A 19,455-nucleotide genomic window follows, 5' to 3' on the forward strand; every position below is an offset into this window, starting at 1 on the left:
TAATCTTTTTTTTTTATTAACTTGTTTATTGTGACAACATATATGTGTGATATAATGAGATAATATATGTATGTGTGTGTGTTTGTTCATTACTTATATTTGTTTTATCTAAATGAATGTTCTGTGTTTTGTTATTGCTTTGGCAACATTGTGATTTGTTTTACAGTCATGCCGATAAACTCTTTGAATTTGAAAGGGAGAGAAGGGGGGCTAACATGTTCATTTTCAAATTTTACATAAAATGTAATGTCCAAATACACTAACAGTAGCCAATAATTAAAAAAAAACATTAATTTCATTTTGTAGATTTTCAAACATTTGTAATTGTATCCACTGCTGTAATGTGCTGCCAAGACTTCTCCCAAAAAAACAACAACTTTTAAATTAACATGTTAAATAAACGTCTGTGTTGTGTTCCTGTGAATCAATATTACTTGAGAGGCCAAACAATTTTTATTTTAGAAAATTACATTAAAGCATCTTTCTGTAAGTTAATATAAAATATAAAATGTATTTCTAGGGAATTCATCATATTTTTAACTTTTAAATTTATTGACAAATTGGATAAAAGACAAATTAAAATGTATAATTTGAAAGACATTACTAGTCTAGGACTTCAATATTTAAAATAAAACTCAATATACTTCAATAATACTTCAATACTTAATTTAAAATAAGGTTCCCAATTTTAATTCAAAACATGAACAGTTCTTCTTTTCTTTTTTTTCAACAAGACATTGAACAACATACTGTGATTGGTTCGAATGCACAAAATAATAAATAGATAAACAGTTTGCATAAAAAGGAAATCCGTCAAAATGCCTCCTATGACTATAGCAGTGCAAGACAAAGAAACATACGCCCTCTGTAAGTGTCTCTGATGTACAAAGTTGCCCCAAAATAAGCTAATTATTCCAGCGGAGCATGTGCACGTGATGTCACTGCTGATGCTCTGAAACAGGGAGTTTACAGACTACATTTCCAAGAATGCTTCATTTCGAAGACGACTGCAGTTTAACCGCATCTAAAATGTCCATATAAAGCATTTGTCCTATGAGATGAACTTGAGCTTAAAGAGCACGGTTTGGGGAGTGGTGACATCAGCCACAGCCAGCTCTTGACCATCCACCAGTCCAAGTTCTGCAAGCATAACCATCATCAATACAATTACATTACGCATACAGTACTGATTTAAACTATTTATTATTTAATTTTATACATTTCTCAACCAACCATGACTCACATACAAAACACTAAGAATAAAATACATTAAAATAAAATGTAATAAATATTAATAACATTAAAATAAATAAACCTTCCAAGATTAAATTTTTATTGGCTTTTCTTTAAGAACTTAATCATCATGGAGAAGAATACAGGAAGGTTAGGAACCGAGTTGCTAAATCAGAGGTTATTTTTAGATCACTTGTCAAGGGTTGGTTTGTATTACACAGGTTATAGGTGTGACATAGTGCATCATCATACTTCTTTATGACATATTATATTGTATTGCTTGTGTTGCATTGAAAGATTTTACTCTAATAAATTAATATCTTTTTATATTTTATTTGTCTTTTATTATCAAATTTGTGGTAGAGTGATAAAACAGAGTAAGCACTAGTGTTGCCTATAGGCCAGTGGTTCCCAACATGGGGGTCGTGGGACGATGACGGGGTCGCTTGATAATTTCAAAAAGTCAAAAAAAAATTATTAAACTATTAAAATGAACTAATTTTGTCCATAACCCACAAAAGACACAAATAGTAGATTTTAATAGTAAAAGACAACAACATGCAAATGAAAAGCCATCAGATTTTATTTATTTATTTTTTTTATTTTTTTATAGGATTGTGTGTTTGCGTTAAATTAACAACACCAATAGCAGATTGAGTTTAGAGTAGCAGGTTAAACTTTCTGACACCTTTATGGCAATCAAATACATTCAAAATAAATACAGGCCACAACTGAACATTGACCGATCTCTGATTAGCTCCAAAATTAAACCAAAAATAGACTGTGTCCAGCAGTCTCTTTAGCTGAGGTTAATATTAAATTAAACAAAATAATAAGTGATTATAAAAATGACATAGCTGTAAGACTTTTGCACTTCGTGTTGTCAATATGCTCATGTTTATAAATTGTTGGTGTGCAACTTTTGTATATTTATAAGCCCCTCAGAGTAATTTGGGGGTTGCAAGTCACTGGAATTGTTATTTTAGAGGTCGCAAGCTGAAAAGTTTGGGAACTTCTGGCCTAGGCCACAGTGCTCCAGCACCAGAAGGCTACATTTCATTCATTTCAGGTGGTTTTGAGTTATCATTGGGCTGGAAAAATTACCTTGACCTGGTAACCCTGGTAATCACACTTTTATGAGGTTCAGGGGCTATGCAGATTTCTATGGTAACAGATTGACAGGACTCTCTTTGATTTTTGCAAAATAATAACTAACAAAGCTCATGTAATCTACATAAAGTCAATTACAGTTTAATTAAGAATATCTGGAATGTTTATTTTAGATTGTTAAAATATCTCTACTTTAAAATATATTTTACAAGTTTGGGGTCTAATTCCGCCAAAGCTGTTTGGCATTTGCCCGCCAACATCCATTATATAACAAGGTGGCACATGAGAGACTTGATTTTATTCATGAAAGAAAAAAAAAGTAGTCTTTAAAATTATTAATATCTAATTATTTCCATAAAAGAAACAGTGTATAATGCATAGACTGATATGAAATATGCACTTTACAAATGTAAATGGCATACTTAGAATTTTGGTATGATTGGACTATTTTTGATTGGCCATTTGGCAACAAATTAGCTTTATCTACTTACTTTACTGTTTATTTGTTAAGGGATCAATTTAGCCATTTCAAGTTATACAATCACAGTAAACTATAAAATGAGATATTTTATTAACCAGGAAAGAACTTTAATTCACCTTTCAGTGTTTTGCTCAGATTAGGTCGTGTTCTTTCTTCAATAGATGCTACAGTCTGAAAGTAAAACCAAAGAGATTCAAATGCAGTCAAACTCTTGAAACTCAGTAATCAAATCATGTTAGAAAAGCTTTTAACCTGTAAATACAGAGTTTTGTTTTTTCCATCCAAAGTTGTAGTGATTGCAGGAGACTTCATTTGGCTAGGAGGAGAAAACAGCGTTATTATAAACGAAAATATAAAAAAAAAAAAAAATTGTATGACTGACATTTACAATATTTTATTATTAATCTAAAAAACAAGGAGCATTACGTGCAAAGGGAATTAATACTGAGGCAGATTCCTGCTGTATACTGCACTTTGCTTAATAGAGGAGAAAGACATTAAGCTTTTATTTAGTTTTTGTTGTTGCTTCTTTATAGTGTACTAGTAATTTAATAGCAAGTGTATTTTATACTGCATTTCAGACTAAATCTATACAACGTTGAGTATAAAGTTTACACCTCCAATTTAAAATAAAAACATTAGGATAGAATTGGCAACATGGTGAAAATTCATTGACATGATTTTTACTTTCATTTTTCCCCCATATACAGTATAAATTAGCAAAATGCATTAAATATACAATAATTGTTGTTACAATAAAAAAAATGCTTTCTTAACAATTTATAGACATATAGTCAGCCATCAAGTGATAATGTCTGAAACTGCGTAATGTTATATTTGACATTAGATGGTTTACAAGATTTGAATAACAAATGACAAATCAACAGATTTTGGGAGAGCCTTCGACATCATTTTGCCAGAACTACATAATCGCCAGATGTTTTCACTGGGTCAAGGTACCATCTTGTGGATTGATTGACTAGAATGCAGGTTGGAATTGGGACAACTTAACTCACATTTACAGTTGCATTTCTGCATTTTGCAGACACTTGTTTCCGAAGAAGCTTTCAATTCATTTAAGGTAGTCCTTTTTATGCTTTCCCACAGCCTTGTTGTTGCTAGTGCCATGCTCGATTAATTGAGCTTCATATATGATAATATGGGGTGATCATACACACAAAACACACCAGCTATAATTTGTTATTATTTTAATTTACTTTATAAGCATAAAAAAATATGAAAAAAATTTGTCAAGAGTTTGAATGAGTAAGCAATAGTGTAATATCAATTATATTAATTTAATTAACAGAGAAAATATATTAATTACATAGTAATATTTTAATATAATTAATTATAACATGACATAATTATTTTTTTTAAATGTGATAGCTTATTTGTAGGTCTAAGACTTATACAATTACTATTTTTTAATTCAGATTTTCAGTGTATTTATCTGTTAATATATAATATATTAAAGTGGATTAATATTATATACTTTAGTTTATTAAAAATATGGTATAATATAGTATATTACAAATATTTTAAGTTCACAGTTTTACAGTATTACTATTTTATACGCTTTATGCATTGGTACACATATTGTAGGACAATGATAAAGAAATAAGAGATTTCAATGCAAATAACTGTAAAGCATTTAATTCAGTGAGTGTCTCACAGAGAGGCGTTCTCAGTCAGGTAGTCCAGAACCTCCTGTAGTTTAGCTGACGGTGTGAACTGCATGTCCTGTGGCACCTGACTGCACGCAGAACAGTTCTCCTTCAAATACAACATGGACAACATTTCAGCTGTATCCACATTCAAACATTTATAGCATTTAGCATATGCTGTTCAAGTTACTAACCTTTCTTTCTGCTTCAAAGGTGTATGTGTACAGCCCGTCGACATCATTAAACACCAGGTAGTTGTTCAAGGGAACATAAGCGCTGTTCGGGAACAGAATAAATATGTCAATAAATGCTGAATTCAAAGCTCTTTTTAAAGAACTATATTATAACTTACCTTGTGGCAATTTTGAAAACCTCTGTGGCGCAAGCAGCTGAAACATGCAGGAAAAAAAGCAAATAGTATTTACAGTTATCGCTCAACTTACTGAAAAAATGCACAATAAAACCAGAGATTATTTGTAATGTCAGAATACCAGCAATGACAGCATTTGTAGAAGCCACAGCAGGAATTATTCGCTTCACAACCCCTGAAAAACAGGATGTGATTTTACATCAACAAGTACAATTGTGTGAACTTGATTTAGACTTTTTGGAAAAAGACTGAACCTGAACATTATATTGCCAAACCAAATAGCATTTATTGTTTGATAAAGTGGACAGAATTGGAAAGACCTCATTTCTTATCAAAATTAACAGAAACACTTCTTGTCTAGCTTGTGATTATTGGTTGGGAGGTGTACTGTATAATATCTAGTAAAGTTCTTTGAGCATTAAAGGTTCAAGAAACCAGAGTACTTTTTTGAGATTTTAACAGATTTGTGTGTTGAGCATCAGTTAGGACAATGTTAGCACCTGTCAGCTTTAATTGTGGTAAAAACTGGACAATTTTGAGCTATTATCAGCTAATTTCATCTTCCGGGTTTAAAATTATTTTTGGGGCGGGATCAAATACAGGGCTGTCAGGGCCGATACAGCAAAGCTGTTTGTGTGCAGCAAGCATTTTTGTCGGGAGAGCAGTACGAGTATGGCGGAGAATGGCGAACATTGTCCTTTATCAGTGGAGTTCGTTCACATTTAGACACATCGCCATGCTGCTGTGTTCACCTAAATCCTTCAGATTACCAGCAGGGCTAATGGCTGAAATAGGCAGGGCAAGAGAGTCTGCATACAGACCCAGAGATTGAGGGAGAAGTCCTCATAGTGTTTAAATGAACACGATTATCTTCATAATGGTATAAATTGTGGTTATGTATATGAAATTACAAATGTAGCAGGGCATAAAATTACTGTTTATTTCTTTGCATTTTAACTTTGTAAACTATAAAATCATGCATCTTCTCACGGTTTGTGTCTCATTTTGTGAGCTAACTGACAACAGTTGTTCGCTCCCCTACTTTTACCCTGCTCTGCTAGCCACGCCCACTCCTACCTCTGATCGCGAAGCTCCACGCCCATTCTGTGGTAGACCTGACTTAACTGAAATAACACAAACTGAAAGACTGATCCTGGACTAATCATTTAAGAATCCATATTGAAATGAAATAACTAAAAAAAAGGGTCAGCCCCCAAGCCCCCAGCCTTGTCTCAAAGAGACAAGAAAGAAAAATTGATAAACAAAAAAAGGCAAATGTTATTCTCAGACATAAACAGTCTCAAAGAAATAATCAAAGCTGGTTCTGTGTTTTGATCATATTTTGCAAAAGCAAATTAAAATAAATTATTATTGAAGCTGTATTCAATATATGTCTTGTATTGTATGTCTAAATTTTGAGAATTATGCTGTATAGTTTATGTTGTAATAATTATTCTGTTTTTTCTCTCTCTCATTACTGTACTGTGAATAACTGCTGAGTTGACATTATTGTTTAGTTATTTTATTTTCTGTACTGTGTAGTAATATAATTGTGTCATGTGACATACTGAAAATTCAAATGAACTCTAGACCGACCTGAATATTGTCATCCTGATAAAGGCAAGTTTGCCGAAATGGGTAGGTGAACGAGTCATGTTGTTTTTTAAAAAATAATAATTTTGAGTGCCTTTGATATATTTTTTAATATCTTTATGAATCCCTTATCCAATAAACAGCAATATACTGATTACCACTGAAACACTTTTTGTTTGATCATGGATTCTACATTCAAAATACTTTGGAAATTAAGGCCCTGTTTATATGTTGTGTGACCAGTTATTTAACTTTTACATTTATAAATATGTTTTTATTGCACTTAAAGTGAATTATTTCAACAATTCATTCAATTCAATTCAAATGATTTTAATATCATTTTTTGAAAAAAATTCTCATTTTAAAAGAAAATGTCAGATGGCATCTGGGGGATTTTGCATCTGAACTCTTCAAATACAGTTTATTAAACATAATTTATTAGGCCATTTAGGCCTTAAATTAAGGGGTAGGGGTGTCCTAATTTTCTTTAGCTTGAAGGTGTAGGGCTAAGGGGTAGATAGCCCTTCGAATGGAGATTTTTCAGGACCACACTCGAAACCAAGGGGTAAGAAAATTTCCCAGAATACACCAGCCACAAGGGCAGGATAGCTAGACCCGGACGTAAGGAGATACGCAAATTATTATTATTTTTTCATTATTATGAATTTTTACAACAAACAAGCACATCTTTTAATATATTCATAACCGCGTTCATGTTTTACCGTCATGCTTTAAAAAAATACTAATATAAAACCAGCTAAATTTCACTATATATAATCCATAATCATACCTCCTGTATAGCAATCCCACAACATTCTGACACTCGATGATACACGAATACCATTTCAGAAGAGTCTATTGGTTGCGCATGAGCTTTTTACGGTGTCTGCTATAATGTTATTGTTTTTTGTGTGTTTATATTGACGAATATGGCCACAGTGTAAATGCGCAGTACAGTTACGATCTTATTGCCACATTAGATAGTTTTGATATTATAATATAAGCCTTCAGTGATCTCCTGAAGATAAATACCAAAAACTACAGCAACTGGAATAACTACAGCAGTCACGATCATCGATCTCATAAGAAGCAAGAGATATGATGACGTGTACAGGTGCTGTAGCGTTGTCCCAATTCTTAGGGCTAACTTTTCGCCTTCCCCTTCACACTCGGTTTTAAAGGCCAAGGGGAAGGGGTACAAAAATAGAACTGTGATAGGACCTAAATGTCCCTCGAAAACCCTGATAAATGAACTAAAGTGTCCTCCACCCACTAGTTATATTTTAACTTTATGTATAATGTCTATGTGAATTATAGTGGCCAATCACACAGAATGCATTTTTTGCGCTGAGGGTTGAATCTTTAGAATAGTTTATTAACGGTCATGAGCGTTTTGCACACTGCTAATGCGCCCTGTGCGCCTTGCATTTTTGCCGTTAGGTGCTGTGCACTTGCAGTTGAAAAAGTCAACTCCGAGGGAAAAAAAGTGTGCTACATCACTCGCGTCTTTTTCATTCTACAATTAAATAAAAGCAGAGGCAGGGTTTCTGTTGAGGTGACAGCAGTGTTTGTGTTGTCAAGATGACTACGGAAACTTTTGGAGAAAGAGGAAAGACTAGCTGTTGCTGTTTTGAGTTATCCGGAGCTGTATGACTTAACAAATATTATATATACAAATAAAATGTATTATTTAATATTAAAATGATACCAATATCACAGCAACACTCTCGCACAATACACAGCTGATTCAGTTGTTGCCTAGCAAAAAGCGCTTCTTTTTTCTCGTCAACAAAGAAGAAAATATGGTGCGCCTCGTGTTTTAGCACGGAAAAACATGTTCATTGTGATCAGCCCCTAAGACCTGTATCAAAATCGTTCATTATGAATATGTGCACAATTACAGCCCTAAAGTCAATAAAAGAGATGCTTTTAAAAATCCCTGATGAAGATCCATTGAACAGGGCATCTCACTCACCCTGGGTGAGTCTGTAAGTGACCCCAGTGATGTTGAACTCAGCCGCTCTCTCCAAAGATTTCTGATACACCCACTGGATGTGCTTTGGGTCATCTCCATCTAGAACCACACCATCTGAAGAACAAAAAAGCCATATCTGAAATACAGTAGATTACCTGCTAGCAATACAACCAAAAATTCCAATCAATCAGCTCATATTGTACCTCCAAAGGGCTTTTCTTTGGGCCACAGCAGCATGCGTACATATTCAACACAATGTTCGGGTAACCGTGGCATAGACGCTATAGTGCACATCGGGAAGTTGATCTGTGTAGGGCGCAGAAATGAGCATGACAAAAAAGCTTTGAAACTTCAACTTAACACAAAAAATCCCAAAATGCACCTGTGGGGGGTAGAGCTCCAGAGTGCAATCAATGCAGGCTGTCATTCCTGGAAGAATGACCCGGGCATTGCCCTTGAAGCCCTCTGTGCCACCATCTATTAGTGGAATAATAGAGCTGGGGTCCAGGACTCCATCTTCATAAATCAGCAGGGAGAGCTGACAAAGGTAAATGCATAGACTATATGTACTTCTCAATGAATAGAAACACTCTACTTAATTAATGAATGAATGGATTTTAGATCTAAACATATCTATTAATAGATTCTTGGATGTTTATGAGACATACAAGCATGCCGTTCATCCATCTTCTGGCGATAACAGAGTCCAGGCCACAGACGACTATGTGGAATTCTATGCAAAAACAGTTAAATTACAAAGATTTAAGAATATAATACTGCCTAAAAAGCATCATACTATTAATAACAATAACAGAACAATAGTATCATATATTTATGATTTTAGGACATTATTTCTGTACACAAAAATAATGAAAACAAAATGTGTAACAGTTAGATTACGCCTGTAAAATGTCTCATCCAAGTCCTGGATTTTCTTAAAATGTCTGCATTATGTATTAAGGGAAATGACAATATTTTGACAGTACAAATCTGTGTAAAACAGTATAAATACAACAGTATAAATCAGTATAAAAACTACAAGTTCAGAAGTTTGGGCTCAGTAAGATTTTTTAAATTTCACTTCTGTTGCATTTATTTGATGAACAATAGCGTAAATCAGTATTATTGCCAAGTATTATTCCAATTTATACTAAATATTTTAGAATTAAAAAAAAGCATACTTTCACACTATTGAAAAAGCAGATTAATTAGCATCATTACTACACGCTTCAGTTTTACATTTGTGTTACATCTTTTATATTGTATATATGCTGCTTGTTACTTAAGATGCTTGTTAATATCAGTTGAAAAGAGTGAATTATATTTTATTAGTGTTGATCAAACATTAACTAATTTAAAATAACGGTACTGTTTTGACATAATATTTGTGTGTATTGTAAATATTTATTTATTATGTATATGTAATACGCACATGCATGCATGCATGGATATATTTGATAAAATATTTATATTTAGATATAAATTTTATATGTTAACTACCGGTCAATATATATATATATATATATATATATATATATATATATATATATATATATATATATATATATATATATATATATATATATATATATATATATATATATTTTTTTTTTTTTTTTTTTTTTTTTCATGTTTTTAATTTTTTTAAGAAAATGATTATGTTCATCAAGGCGGCATTTATTTAATGTAAATAAAAAAAGTTAAATTGTTAAACATTTATTAACATTTTAAATAACTGCTTTCTTATTGTATGTAGTTTCAAATGAAATTATTATTTCATTCATTATTTTTTTATTACAATTACCATTAATAATAATAATAATAACAACAACAACATTAATTAATTAATCTTAGAGTGATTTCTGAAGGATTATGTGACTGAAGACTAGAGTAATGAAGCTGAAATCTTATCTTTAAAATCACTGGAATAAATGATTAAATGATAAACTACTTTTGAACAGTAGTGCAATAACATTTTACAATTTGTATTGTATTTCTGATTAAATAAATGAATCATTGGTGAGCAAGATAGGCTTATTTTAAAACATTTAAAAAATGTACTGACCCCAAACTTTCGACCGGTAGTGTATATAGCACAAATTATATATAAATTTAAATATGTAATAAAAAAAAAATGTTTGTATTGTTTTGATTTTATGTATGTGTATATCATATATACACAGGGCTTGACTTTAACTTTTTTTGATCACCAGCCATTGTGGCTAGTAGTTTTCCACCGTTACTAGCCACTCGCCATTTTCACTAGCCACAATTTCAATTTTGCTGATGGGAAAATATATTTTATATGCATAAATTTGACTTTGGCATGGGTTGCGGCATGCTAAAATTACTTCTTGTTCATTTAACTGTTTTTTTGTTTATGAGCTTACTCAATGAGCATTAGCAAATGGGTTATTTAGTTATTATGGATTATGGGTTATTACTTTCATAAAAAGTTGCGCATTGCAATTAGTTTTCTTTCACAGGACTTTTCAGGGCTCAACACAATAATGGTTTGCCTTTTTTTTCGACTGGCCACTCCAAACTAATTATTTCCTTGCCACAAATTTTAAATAATGTGTCAAAACAAGCAAAATACTGCTGGATCCATACACTTTTTGTTTAACAAAACAGCTGACATTTAAAATATATATATTTATTTACATTCATTCATTCATTCATTCATTTTCTTGTCAGCTTAATCCCTTTATTAATCCAGGGTCACCACAGCTGAATGAACCGCCAACTTATCCAGCAAGTTTTTTTTACGCAGCAGATGCCCTTCCAGCCGCAACCCATCTCTGGGAAACATCCACACACACACTCATACATTACGGACAATTTAGCCTACCCAATTCACCTGTACCGCATGTCTTTGGACTGTGGGGGAAACCGGAGCACACGGAAGAAACCCACGCGAAATATATATATATATATATATATATATATATATATATATATATATATATATATATATATATATATATATATATATATATATATATATATATATATATTTATATATATACACTCACGCATTTAAAACTATGCACAGTGGTCTGTTCTGGCTCAAAATCCCAGATCACCAGTTAACTGTGCATACAACAACATATTTAAGCAATATTATTGTAAAGGATGATTATTAAACTATATTAACAAAAATAACAGCAAGCAAAAGAAACATCAAATCAAATCATCTGTGCGCGCGACACGAGCCCTCGTCAGTGAGTGAGGAAAGCCTGTCTCACTGTGTACGTGATCCTCTAATTCGTTATTTATCTGCTTTCCTTTGCTCGCGCGAAAAACTGTTTTTGTCAGTCGTGCTGCTTCTGGATTCTAAGATCACATTTGTACGCATATAGACAAACGGTCATAAACTAACAGTCTAACCTAGTGACGACGAGCCAGCACTGGCAATTTAAAAAGGAGTTTCAGCCAGCCAAAGTGGCTGGTGAGAGTGGCTGTCTAACTCACCACAACCGAAATCTACCCGCATTTGGCGGGTTGGCAGGTGTTAATGTAAAGCCCTGTATATACATAATAAATATATATAATACACTGACATATATTACGCCTAAACAATATTTTTAATGTGTTTTATTTTTAATGTGATTAATCTTTGCCCAGCACTGTATTTTTTATGTTTTATTATTATTATTTTAGGATGAATAGAAATCCCAGAAAAAAGCATACCTTTAATAAAAGAAACTGTTTGTAAAATTATACACATATTTAATAGATTTATTGATTATTAAATGCATCCTTTATTGCAAAAAATATTGGAAGTTTCTTGCAAATAAAATATAATCATCTTACTGCCCTCTAACTTTTTGAACACAGAAAAAAAGTACAGTGGCATTTCAAACTTCCCACAAACAAAATCAAAATTAAATTTTGAAACAAAAGACAAAACTAAGTTAATACACTTTAAAGGATACGGGACAACACTGCATCCTGGGACCCTGTCGTTTACGAAGTCTGCTGCAACCTCTGCCTTTGGTCGGCCCACATCTTTTGGCCTAGAGAAACAAGAGCAGGCTGTTTAGATGATTAAAATCAGAACGACAAAGGGTTCAAAAAGACAGCTGTCCGCAGACTAACCTGAAGAGGAACTGTCTGTTGAGGTTAGAAACGTCAATGGTGTCCATGTCCACTACATGAATATGTCGAAAACCTGACAAAGCCTGATTGATGACATTGTAGCGATATAAAAAAAAAAAAACACATTTAGCCTCTTTGAGGATCGATTGTGTCAAATATATTGCATTGTTATTCCAGCACAAGATCAAACAGGAAACAACATTACCAGATCTTTGAGCAGCTCACATCCAAGTCCACCGGCTCCAATAACCAGAATCTTGCATGTGTCCAATAAAAACTGGAGAGACTGGAAGATGATGTGCGCAATTTATAAAGAAAAAGGAGAGAAAGAGAGCAGAGCAATATTAAGATTACCACAAATGGACTGATATTGTGATAATGACATTGTTCTCAAACTATGAAATATCTTTTAGATTTTTTGTCTTATTTTAATGTTAGTTGTGCTTTATATGAAATCATTCATCTGAAGAATGTAATTTATGCATTTTATTCTCCACCATAATATCATAATAGTAATTTAACCACTGTGAAAACATATCTTGCGAATGCAAAACATACACTGCATTGATAAGGCAGTTATTATGAACCTATAATAGGGCTGTGCGATTTGGGGAAAATATCTAATTGCGTTTTTTTGAACAGATATTGTGATTTCGATTTGATTTGCGATTTAATTTTGTAGTCAAGCTTCAGCTCAACAATCTGTATTGTAGCTTCTATCTGCTAAAATGCAGCGAGTGGAACTGAAAAGATATCACCTTACATTAGCAAACAACTCTAAAATTGAAATTTTCTAGTAACTAGATTGAGTGTCACTGGCAATATAATTAGTTAACTTTTTAGCAAAACACTCCTCATATAGGCGCCTGTTGGGCTTTTTTAGGTGCTGAATGTTGTATTTCTTCATGCTGTGGCAACAGTTCTGTGACAGCTCTTTTACAAATGACCTGATGTAGTTAGGTGTATGTGACTTTAAAACCAAAATATTCCCATATTACCGACCTGCTGTTTTTTTAAAGTTTTTTTTTTATATTAGTCTATTGATGCTTCTGAAGCAGCAGATGTCATCATCCCACTTGTTCGCGCTTCCCTGTTTGTTTGTTTTTTTTTATTGCGAGCGTTCTGAGTTTTTCGGAAAAATAAAAATACAAATTTTCTCGTTAACTCACAGTTCATTAAGGAATGTTAACAAGCTTAACTTTGAATTTTACATTTTATCTGTAAATAATAAGTTAATATAAATAAATGCTGTAAAAATTCTAAAATGCTGTAGCAACATTTGTGTATTTCAGAGAAATAACTGAAGGTTTTTACTTTTTTTTTTTTGCATTATGGAGCTTTTTATGATTATAATTCAACCACTGAAGACAAATGAAATATTTTAACAATGCTTTTGATTCATTTTTTGGACATTTTGTGACTGACTATAGAGGATAAAAGAGCTCTCAGATTTCATTTAAAATATATCAATTTGTGTTCTAAAACAAAAATACTATTAAAAATATTAAATCTGAAGATTTCTTTCAATCTTTGTTTAGGTGAATCTCTATTAAAATAATTGTTCACCCAAAACTAAAAGTTGTCATCATTTACTCACCCTTTACTGGCCCAAACCTTTCTTTTATTTGTTCAACATAAATAAATATATATATTAGGGATGTAACGGTATTGTAAATACCGTCATACCGCAATATTAAATTTTTTCGATATTACCGAAGTCGCATGACTCGGTAAAACTATAGGTCTTCTGAGAAAATTTGCTCAGGCGAATGAAGCGAACGGGAGGTAGCTGAAACTTCATTTCCCATCAGCCCCGGCGTGGCCATAATCCTTTGCGGTCTGTTGTCGCTACAGATCCAGTAATGCGGAAATGGAGTGTGCTGCTAGTAGCGGAGATGAAAAAAAGATGGAAATGATCGAACCTAAAGCGGGTGTTGTCGCCGCGCGCGTGCTGAATAGCGGTGCTGTCGCGCGCGTTCTGATCAGCTGTGTTGTGGCGCGCGTATTGTAAAGCGCCGAGGGGGGGTTGAGCGCGCATACTCAAGAGAGGTGTTATCGCGCGCCTACTGAAGGGCTGGACTGGACGGAGGTTGTGTCGCGTCGCGGGGGCACTTTTGATCGTTTTGGAAGGGCATTTTCTATCCAAGACTAAAAAGGGCATGTGCACTGCACAGGTTGAGCCCTATGTGTGCACGTGCCTGCAAGTTGGGGAATACGACTAATAACAGTCATGGGGACTGCAGAAACACAGCACACTGTTCAGATTGATGCAGACATTGACTTGTACCGCAAAGAGATCTCTATCTCACTCATGGTTTGTCCTCTCAAGTGGGGGAAAGACAATGCACAACGTTACCCCACTGCTGTCAACATGGGCCAAGTCATATCTCTCTTGTCCCAGAATCCTCAGTCCCAAATGAGAGGGGTTTTTTTCTGTTGCAGGGGACATTGTAAATACCCAGAGATACCAGCTTTTACCAGATTATAGTTATATGATAATTTTCCTTTAAACCCATCTCTATCTAAGTGAGTGATTAAATGTTAAATGTGATGAGTTTTTAACAATACTAAATTGAAACTTTATTTTTTTTACATGGTTTAATAATTTTTTGTTATTAAAATTGAAGTTCCTGTTTCAAAGCTTACAGATAGATGGCTAATTTGTATGTCATTGACACTTTTGGCACTTTTTTGGAGTATTTTCAAAAGTTTTTTTTTTTCCTGTAAATGATTCAATAAATACCGTACCGTGACATTCATACCGAGGTATTACCGTACCGTGAAATTCTGATACCGTTACATCCCTAATATATATATATATATATATATATATATATATATATATATATATATATATACACACACTTTTTTTTTTTAAGAAAGCGGGAAACCTTTCAAAATACTATCTGAAAAACTGTCGACTTCAATGTTATTGGTTTTTCCTGCTATGGAAGTCAATGGTTACGGTTTTTCACATTCTTCAAAATAGCTTCTTTAGCAGTCAAAAGAAAAAATAAACTCATAAAGGTTTGGGAGAGCAAATAGGAATATATTAATGCTGTACTGGTAATGACAACCGTCTGTCCTTTTTTTTAAGGGTTTAAATTGTGCAGTGACCATTTAGCATCAGTCAATTTATTTACAACAAAACAAAAAAAACAACATGTTCCTTTGTAAGACTTCTCTTCATTCAAGGACATGAAAAATACACCTGATGTAAACTTCCCAAGCTGAATGAATGAGGATGAACTTTGGATGTAATGTTGGATGTGATTTGTTTGGTTTATTATTTGGTTAAATCTGCACAGAGTGTGCCATTTCTGTGTAGTAGTTATGCATAAGACATTAGCTTTTGTGAGATTTTTAAAGGGATAGTTTAGAAATTGCTGTTAAATAACACTTTAAAAAGGCTGCAGACTTTTTTTTAGTTCTTCAGTAGAAAATTAATTCAGCAAATCAGCATCTTCTGACAATACAGAGGTGAACAATCTTTTTTTATTAAGTGAAGTAATATAGTAAAGTGAAATAAGCAGTTACGTTCAAGAAAAGGAATGAAACCTTAAATAAATTCAAAAATAATACACAGAATTAATCATTTAACTTCATAAATATTAATTTAGTTTTGACTATTTTTGTTTTTGCTTTTTGGAGCATCACCTATCCCTTTTAAGCAGTCATATTATAATCTACATACACAGATAAAAAAACTAGGGATGTCCAGATCCGATCACACAGTTTTAGACTTGATCAAAATTGGACGTTACCTCCCGATCAGGACTAACACAGAAACAGCAACGCATGTGGCATGACATCCCTTTGTTGCGGAGACGATATTAGTTAAATGCTGGCAAAGTAGAACAGAAGCAGCTTGAAGTGGAACGCGCGAGTATGTCTGTGATCTGGAGGTATAATAAAAGTTGATGATGACAACATTGCCATGGCTAGGCATGGGATGGGAACTGTTTTCAAGGTATACCGCGGTTTGGTAAAATTTATTTTATTTTTTTTAATTTTCTGTAATAGCCTTCCTAATGTATATGTAAGATTTTCTATTTACATTTTTTAACAACAGCATCACCAGCAGAAAAGATGCATCACAAACAGAAATCTGTGTTTTTGAAGCTAATGAAGACAGCAGAAGTCAACAATTCATTAGAATTTTTTTAGCCTGAAACAATTAATGCTCCAAAATATTTAAATGTTTCTCAAAATAAAATATATTGTGTTAAGGGGGGGCTTTTGTTTTTAACACAGACATTTAAAAAGAATATTTTTGCCTTGATCATAAGTTGATCATAAGCAGTGATCATGATACCGTGATATTTTTATCCAAGGTTATCGTATCGAAAAAATTTTATATCGGTTCAAAACATATGTAAACTTGGGATTGCATGCCAGGTATTTTAAGTTGAGGTGCTATTTGTTTTTATATTAGATTTTTTTAGATTTACTGTTGCACAAAAGTCCAAAAGTGGAGAATTTATGTTATTTATTACTTGATTGTACAAGGTACCTTACAGAAGTGCTCTGTTTGATAACGGAGTTGTTGAATGTTAAAATAAGGTGAATTAAATAAAAAAGGAACATCCTGGATCTGTTTCTTCGCTCTTCTTTATTCTTTTTTATGTATTATAGAAGTATTGGATCGGGTTTCAGTATCAATAGATAATGACTCGGACTCGAGGTCAAAACACCTGATCGTGACATCCCCAAAAAAACATTATTAAATTTTCTGATAACATACAGTTTAACTTATCTTTAAGGAGATAATATAAGTTTAATGATGAGCATGCACATTTTAAAACAAATGTGGCATGTAGACTATACTATACCTTTTTTACACTAGATATGTGAGCCTAGTTCACACAAACACTATTAGGTTGCACTTGTCCATTTGTGGAAATAGCCAAAAATACACTGTACGAGTCAAAATTGTCAAAAATCATTGGAATATTAAGTGAAGATAATCTTCCAAGATATATAGACCAATTTAACGTGGTCATGTCATTGGCCCATGAACATTTCCTGCTTGTTATCAAATTATTTCATTACTGTGAGGCAATTTAACCATAACTTAATGTTAAAACAGCTATCATAACAATATTTATCACTATATATCTTTTTTTGAATTCTCTGAAGTTAATGAAATAAAAATGTAAACCAGGGTATATGTTGGGACCATTGTTTTTGTTTACATTACTCAAATTGGTCTATAAAACTCAATTTTCAAAAATTGACCCTTGGGACTAGTTTTGTGTTCCAGGGTCACTTATATTTTGGCACAATAGTGTGCATTAATATTCATCATACCTCAGTGCTGGCTTCAAAATCCGGATGAGTGAAGGGTCCCGTTCTCTCTAGGAACTTTCTGACATGATCCCATCGTCCCTGCCACTCACTCCGATCTCCACTTCCTCCATCCACAACCATTCTGTGGGGAAACAAAATATACATAATTAATTATATAATACACTCGTTATTGGATTATAGATTTATTTTTGTCAAAATTAACAACACATTCACACATAACATAATATCAAAACATTATACATACAACAATTAAGCTAAGGTTTTGTGGAACTAAAGTTAAAATGTATAAATAACACCAATGTGTCTTTTTTATTAAATATTATGAAAGAACATTATGGCATGTGTGCAAACAGCAGTGCTAGGAGGTTTCGCAAGCTTTCAGTCGTATTAATTTATCTAAGTTATATTGCGGAGAGCTGTTCAAAATTATGACTGTACAATAGATGTAAAATCAATATATAAAGTTATTGTTAAGAATTAGCACCTCCCAAAGCAAACCTGCTGGCTGCCACATCTAAATTCTTATCGTTCATTTCACTAACTTCTCATTCAGCTCCTCTATTCTCCTTCTTTTCTTCTCCCTAAAAAGAGAGAATAAAAGAAGGTTCAATCATGCTCTGCTACCCGCAAGTTAACGTTCTTGCGTCCTGTTGGTTGAACTACAAGCACTGTTACGAGGGATTTATGAGGAGCTTTGGATAAAAAAAATCACTTACGGTTCCTCTCCTTCCGCCATATTGTCATAAACGCTCAAATTGAAATGCGCAATCTTATGACACGGAAAACTGCTATCCAGCTGACGCACTACGACTTTTCATAATAAAAGTCACGAGCTGCCGCTGTTTTGACGGAGTTATATTTCGTATGAAATCAGTTAAAGTGTTACAAAAACATTTCTGTTGGTTTAATCTATTTTTTAAATTGCCAAGACAGGAGTTTATATCTGTATTTTGTTTTTAGCTGAGACAGTCGTTTTAGAATTTAATTAATTTCAGTGAATTCATTAGACATCATAATGAACATTCTGCAACAATTCTACAAATCTCTTATTTTTCTAAGAGGATCCCTCATTTTCTTTTATTCTTCATATCTAATAAATGTTATATATATATATATATATATATATATATATATATATATATATATATATATATATATATATATATATATATATATATAAAACATAGAACATATAACAAGGCCTGCGGCCTCGTGCCAACGCACGCCTCCCACCAGTGCCGATATACAGCCATATCGCACTGCTACTCGTGTGATATTGTTCATATATACAACAGTTCTGTCTGGTTTTCGAATCTGATTGGCTGATAGCTGTGATATATTTGAGTAATATCAGCACCCGTACAGCCTCTTAACCCTTTGGCTGCATCCGAAACTACTGCTCAGTAGGTACTGAATTTAAACGTACTACTCCATCATTAGAAAAGTACGTTCATATAAAGTATGAATGTGAAAAGTATGTATTCAGACTTACTACATCCGCCATTTTGACATAGTCACGTGACGTACCTGCGTCATTTGCGCCGTTTTACTCCCATTCATGAATTCGCTCGCGGGGCATCATGGGATAGCGCAGCATGCATGGGATGCGCACTCC

At 33.1% G+C, this 19,455-nt stretch overlaps 1 protein-coding gene across 2 annotated transcripts; it reads right to left on the reverse strand.

Moving 5' to 3' along the window:
- Positions 1-663: 663 nt before the first annotated feature.
- On the reverse strand, positions 664-18,604 carry uba3 (ubiquitin-like modifier activating enzyme 3). Of its 2 annotated transcripts, NM_213467.1 has the most exon segments (18): positions 664-1,140; positions 2,941-2,995; positions 3,077-3,140; positions 4,500-4,600; positions 4,686-4,767; positions 4,844-4,880; positions 4,983-5,036; positions 8,430-8,543; positions 8,633-8,735; positions 8,812-8,967; positions 9,098-9,162; positions 9,330-9,373; positions 12,368-12,448; positions 12,531-12,613; positions 12,736-12,816; positions 17,841-17,961; positions 18,383-18,421; positions 18,557-18,604. In NM_213467.1, coding segments are annotated over 18 exon segments (1,389 nt in total). In that variant the 5' UTR covers positions 18,577-18,604; the 3' UTR covers positions 664-1,051.
- Between the last annotated feature and the right edge of the window lie 851 nt (positions 18,605-19,455).

Source organism: Danio rerio, chromosome 11, assembly GCF_049306965.1.
Source record: "Danio rerio strain Tuebingen ecotype United States chromosome 11, GRCz12tu, whole genome shotgun sequence".
Classification (NCBI taxonomy): domain Eukaryota; kingdom Metazoa; phylum Chordata; class Actinopteri; order Cypriniformes; family Danionidae; genus Danio; species Danio rerio.

Coding starts and splice junctions, on each gene's coding strand:
- uba3 (XM_005155802.6), bottom strand. CDS start 18,576: ATGGCGGAAGGAGAGGAACC. Junction 4,881..4,982: donor TACAAATGCTGTCATTGCTG/GTATTCTGACAT, acceptor TGCATGTTTCAG/CTGCTTGCGCCACAGAGGTT. Junction 4,768..4,843: donor GTTTTCAAAATTGCCACAAG/GTAAGTTATAAT, acceptor GTTCCCGAACAG/CGCTTATGTTCCCTTGAACA.